This window comes from Hemicordylus capensis, chromosome 1 (assembly GCF_027244095.1).
Source record: "Hemicordylus capensis ecotype Gifberg chromosome 1, rHemCap1.1.pri, whole genome shotgun sequence".
Lineage (NCBI taxonomy): Eukaryota > Metazoa > Chordata > Lepidosauria > Squamata > Cordylidae > Hemicordylus > Hemicordylus capensis.
Window position 1 is genome coordinate 144,895,705 of NC_069657.1, and position 4,735 is coordinate 144,900,439.

The 4,735-nt window shown below is 44.0% G+C and overlaps 1 protein-coding gene across 1 annotated transcript; it reads right to left on the bottom strand.

Moving 5' to 3' along the window:
* Nucleotides 1-3,468: 3,468 nt before the first annotated feature.
* LOC128327181 (olfactory receptor 5V1-like) lies at nt 3,469-4,404 on the bottom strand. Its single transcript, XM_053255601.1, has one exon. It carries the CDS (start codon nt 4,402-4,404, stop codon nt 3,469-3,471), a length of 936 nt encoding a protein of 311 aa, XP_053111576.1.
* Nucleotides 4,405-4,735: the final 331 nt, after the last annotated feature.

Below are 4,735 nucleotides of genomic sequence, written 5' to 3' on the forward strand. Positions count from 1 at the left end.
AGGACCTGGGATGGGGGAAGATCACTCCTGCCTTCCCCCACATGATCCAGACTGAAGCCCTGCTCGCCATGCCATGCTCACAAATAAGCACTGCTGCGGTGAGCAGTGTGGCAGTAGGGAGGCCGGGGAACGGATGCCCAGCCGCTGGATATCCCACAATGTACTGTGTGATGCTCCTAGACAGACTCTATGTGTGTTCCAACTGCATGCAGCCCGAGCACACACTTGACCCTGTAGCTGGGGTAAAGGGCATGCTCATGCCCTTTAACCCTGGTTAAAGCCTGGGATAAATTCCTGGGCTTACAGAGTTCAAATCCCCATTCAGCCATGATACTTGCAGGGTGACTCTGGGTTAGTCACTTCTCTCTCTGTCTAACCTACTTTACAGAGTTGTTGTGAGGAAAAACTTAAGTATGTAGTATACCGCTCTGGGCTCCTTGCAGGAAGAGCGGAATAGAATAAAATGTGTAAAAGAAAAATAAATAGGCCCATACTTTATTCATTTCTTGTCTGATCTGCAAAGGAAACTTTTTTTGTAAACAGGAAAATTGCTCTGGGAATCAGGTGGCAGGTTTCTCAGTCGCATGATGAAGGCTAGCCAATCAGCATAGCTTACTTTTGCCACAAACTTGTAATGTTACTGGCTGACATGATCCACAGCTCTCTGGCAACAGAAAGAGGACTGAGAGCCCACAAGAAGCCTTCAGCGTTCTGCACTGAAGCCTTCTTTATACAGTCAACCAGGTGCAGAGTGGGAGAAGGGAACTTTTTTGGCATCTCTCCCCTCTCTTCAAAAGCCCTTTACACTTGTATATGTTTCAGAGTGCTGTGCAGCCCTCAGGAGCAGATTTATACAAGCAGAAAGAGCTTTATGGGGGGAGCAAGGAAATACAAAAATTGCTCTACCTTCCCATGCCATGCCCAGTCTGCTGTGCAAACAAGCCTTCAAGGAAGGGATGCTAAAGGCTTCTTGCAGACCTGCTGACCTCCTTCCTTCATCAGAGGGCTGTGAATCATGTCCACTAGTGAGGTGATTCTCACAATGGAGAGAAACTGTGCTAAGGGAGACCAGTCCGGTTTTCCCCCATTGTGAGAACCACCAGGCTTGCGGGTGGACCCAGTGGTTCAACAACAGCTAGCCCACCTATTAACCCCTCCCCTAAAACAAGGTTAGTGGAGCACGTGCTCTGCTCACCATGTTTTACTGATCGTATGCCACCACAGTGACACATGAGTAGACCCCCGCCTGGGAAGCTACATCAAGCCTCCCGGCCTCAGGGGTCTCCCAAAGATGCCCCCAGTGCTCGCAATTATTGAATAATTTGCTCCCAGTAGAAGCTTACTGGGAGGGAGGGAGGATATGAGTTTGAGGAGGCTTACTATCTTGATCTATAAAATTATAAAACTGAATATAAATAATTGCATAATCAAACATTAAGATTTAATTGTTTAGATTTCAGAACAATATCATAAAATTCAAAACGTGACAGTCCACAGCATTTGAAACATTAAGTCCTTAGATTCCAAAATTTAAAAATGTTGGGAGGGAAAATGCTGGGATGAAAAATGTTTTCACTTCCCTTCTAAAAGGACTGACCAAGTGGATCTCGCATATTTGGGCATTCCATAGACCTGAAAAACTAGGTCCAAGGCGATGCAAGCCCTATCAGAAGATTTTTCACCAGAAATAATTCTGATGAAAAATTTCTCCAATATTGGGAAACCATTTGATACAATAATGCTTCATATCAGTATTGTATCAAATGGAATCCAACTGATGGGAGGGGGTTCCTTTAGCAAAGATCTGATTCCTGTGATTAAATTGGCTGCCCGTTGCGTTTAAAATCCCCATCTTTCCTTATGCCTAGTTTCACCTTCTAATGCACCAGGAAAGGAAGCAACATAATGACTTTTAAAAATCCTTTTCCTGATGCTTTTTTTGGTGGGGAGAGGGTGGTCACACCCTATAGTTGCAGGGCACAGCCATCCCCTCCCCCCCAGCAATGCACCCAGAAAAGAATGCAACATTATGGCATTGGTTCCTTTCTTGGTGCATTATAAGGCAAGACCAGGCAAGAAAAGGTAGGGGTTTTAAATACCTCTGCTGTGGGTGGCCAATTTTGTCACAGAAGCTGGATCTTTGCTAAAGGTAGTCCCCTCACCCCACCCCATCCCCACCACATCCTGATGAACTGAGCCAATACTAATTACTAGCTCAATGCAATCCTGGCCACCCCCTGCATGAATGCAAGAATGGTCAGGATTGGCCCAATAATCTGAGCTACACACAGCATTAATATTTACAGTGGAAGGCAACTCTATTTTTCAGGAGCCACCACTGAGAAGGTCCTAGTGTAAGTTCTGACAAATTTCACTTCAGATCGTGATTGATAATATAAATATATGAGAACATCAACATAGAGCAGACATCTTCTACTGACTCAGCTATTGATTGCTAAAATGTCACTGCATAAAGATTTAGAATGAGGAATATAATACCACCACAACTTATCTGAGTGCTGTCTCTAGTTTCTAGTTCATCTGGGCTTAAGATTCTTCAGGACCCCTTCAGATCATACAAACACAATCACACACAGGCTTCTGTGGCAAAAATGAAACTTTACTCCAGTTCTCTCATTTTACATTTTCATCCTGAGGTCTCCTAGGTGGCAGCTACGAACTGACCCACTTAAAACATGTAGAGATATGCCTCTTTGATACAGAAGTGCCCTTGTATATCAGAATGATGATTTTGCCACTTGAGATAAAAAGAAAGGCTATCTGCTGCCATGTTCATCACTGCCTATCTTCCAGCCATGAAGGAAGTGACCACAACACCTCATTGAAGTGATTTTTCACTTGGTGCAGGATATCTGAGAAGGGACTAGACTGTTCCTTTCAGGGAGGTCCGTTCAATGTGAAAGGGTGAGAAAATGGACTCAGCCTGGCTGCTATAGGACTCAGCCTGGCTGCTATAGAAAGTAAACTTTTCTTTTACAAGGAATCAGAAAAAGATATGCCAAAAATGTGCTGAAATACAGTGGTTCTCATGTTCCAGAACATTAGTAGAGTACACCAGGAGCAGCACCTTTGCAGCAGGGGCTGCTCTGAGCTCAATCTGCATATTGTTGAACAGCCAATCACACGGGCAAAAAGAGGGGGGAGCAATTTTTACTGCACTCTCTCTCCTCCCTCCAAAAGTACTTTTTGACTTTTGAAATATGTCCCTAAGAAACCCTCAGGCACATATTTCTGAAGCCAAAAGGTACTTTTGGAAAGAGGAGGAAAAAACTGAAAATAACTTCTCCTACTCCCTGTGCGTTGAATTAGTTGCTTAGCAACAGTTTGTCTAAGCTTGGAGAACCACTCACTGTGAGGTTGCTATTCCTGTTCTACCCTATCAGTGCTGTGGAACATGTCAGCCAGCGTATTACAATTGTGAACAAGGGCAGAAAGAACTGAACCACTTCATGAAAATCTTTTCCACCTGAGGGCTTTTACCAAGGCCCTTTTGACTTCCTTATTCCGCAGGCTGTAGATCATGGGATTTATCATGGGAGTGATGATCCCATACAACATGGAAATGATTCTGTCCTGTTTGGGTGAATAGGTGGAGGTGGGCCTCACATAGGTGGCTATGGTGGTCCCATAGAACAGGAAAACCACAGTCAAGAGGGAGCCACAGGTGGAGAAAGCTTTGTGCCTGCCTTCAGCAGAACGCATACACAAGATAGCAGAAATGATATAGATGTAAGAGATCAGGGTGACCAGAAAAGCACTACTTCCCAAAATACCAGCCACAAGAAGAAGGACCAGTTCAGGGAGATAGGTAGAAGAGCAAGAGAGAGCCCTCACAGGAGGGATATCACAATAATACTGGTTAACTTTATTGGGTCCACAGAAAGATAATGTAAAGGTCAGTGAGGTATGGACCATGGAATTAATAAAACCAATTATCCAGGTCCCAGCAGCCAACTGAGCACAGAGACGTTTATTCATGATGCTTGTGTACTGCAAGGGACTACATATGGCAACATAGCGGTCATATGCCATCACTGCTAGCAGGAAAATTTCAGTGCCCACCACATCAATGAGAAAAAATAACTGCAGCACACACCCGGAAAATGATATGGTCTTGTCCTCTGACATGAAGATCTGGAGCATCTTTGGCACAGTGACAGTAGGGCAAAGGACATCCAGGAAAGATAAATTGCTGAGGAAGAAATACATGGGGGTATGGAGGTGAACATCCATCCCTATTGCCATGAGGATAGCCCCATTCCCTGCTAGGGTGATCAAATAGACCAGCAGAATCATCACAAAGAGAGAAATCCGCACTTCTGGGAGATCAGACAGTTCAGTCAGGTAAAAATACTTTGATGCCGTTATATTGGCTTTCTCCATCTCCTTTCTAAGAATGCTGATCAGCAGAAATATCTAAAACACAGTGGAAATGAAATGTTACTTCTTCTGTTTAGCCTTTTCTGATAGCTGACCAGTTACTATATCTGGCTGCTTCTGTTTCTGCTAGTCTATTGACTATTTAACCCCCTACCCTCTTTTGGGTGGGCTAGCATGGGGGAGGAGGGTTGGACACATTATGTATCTCTCTGTGTTATTCAATTGTTTCTATTTCAAATTCCAATAGAAATCTGAATTATCAGAACAGCATATCCATGAAGATAACCTTATTCATCTAAGATCTTAATCAAGCATCAAGGTGTCTGTACACCTG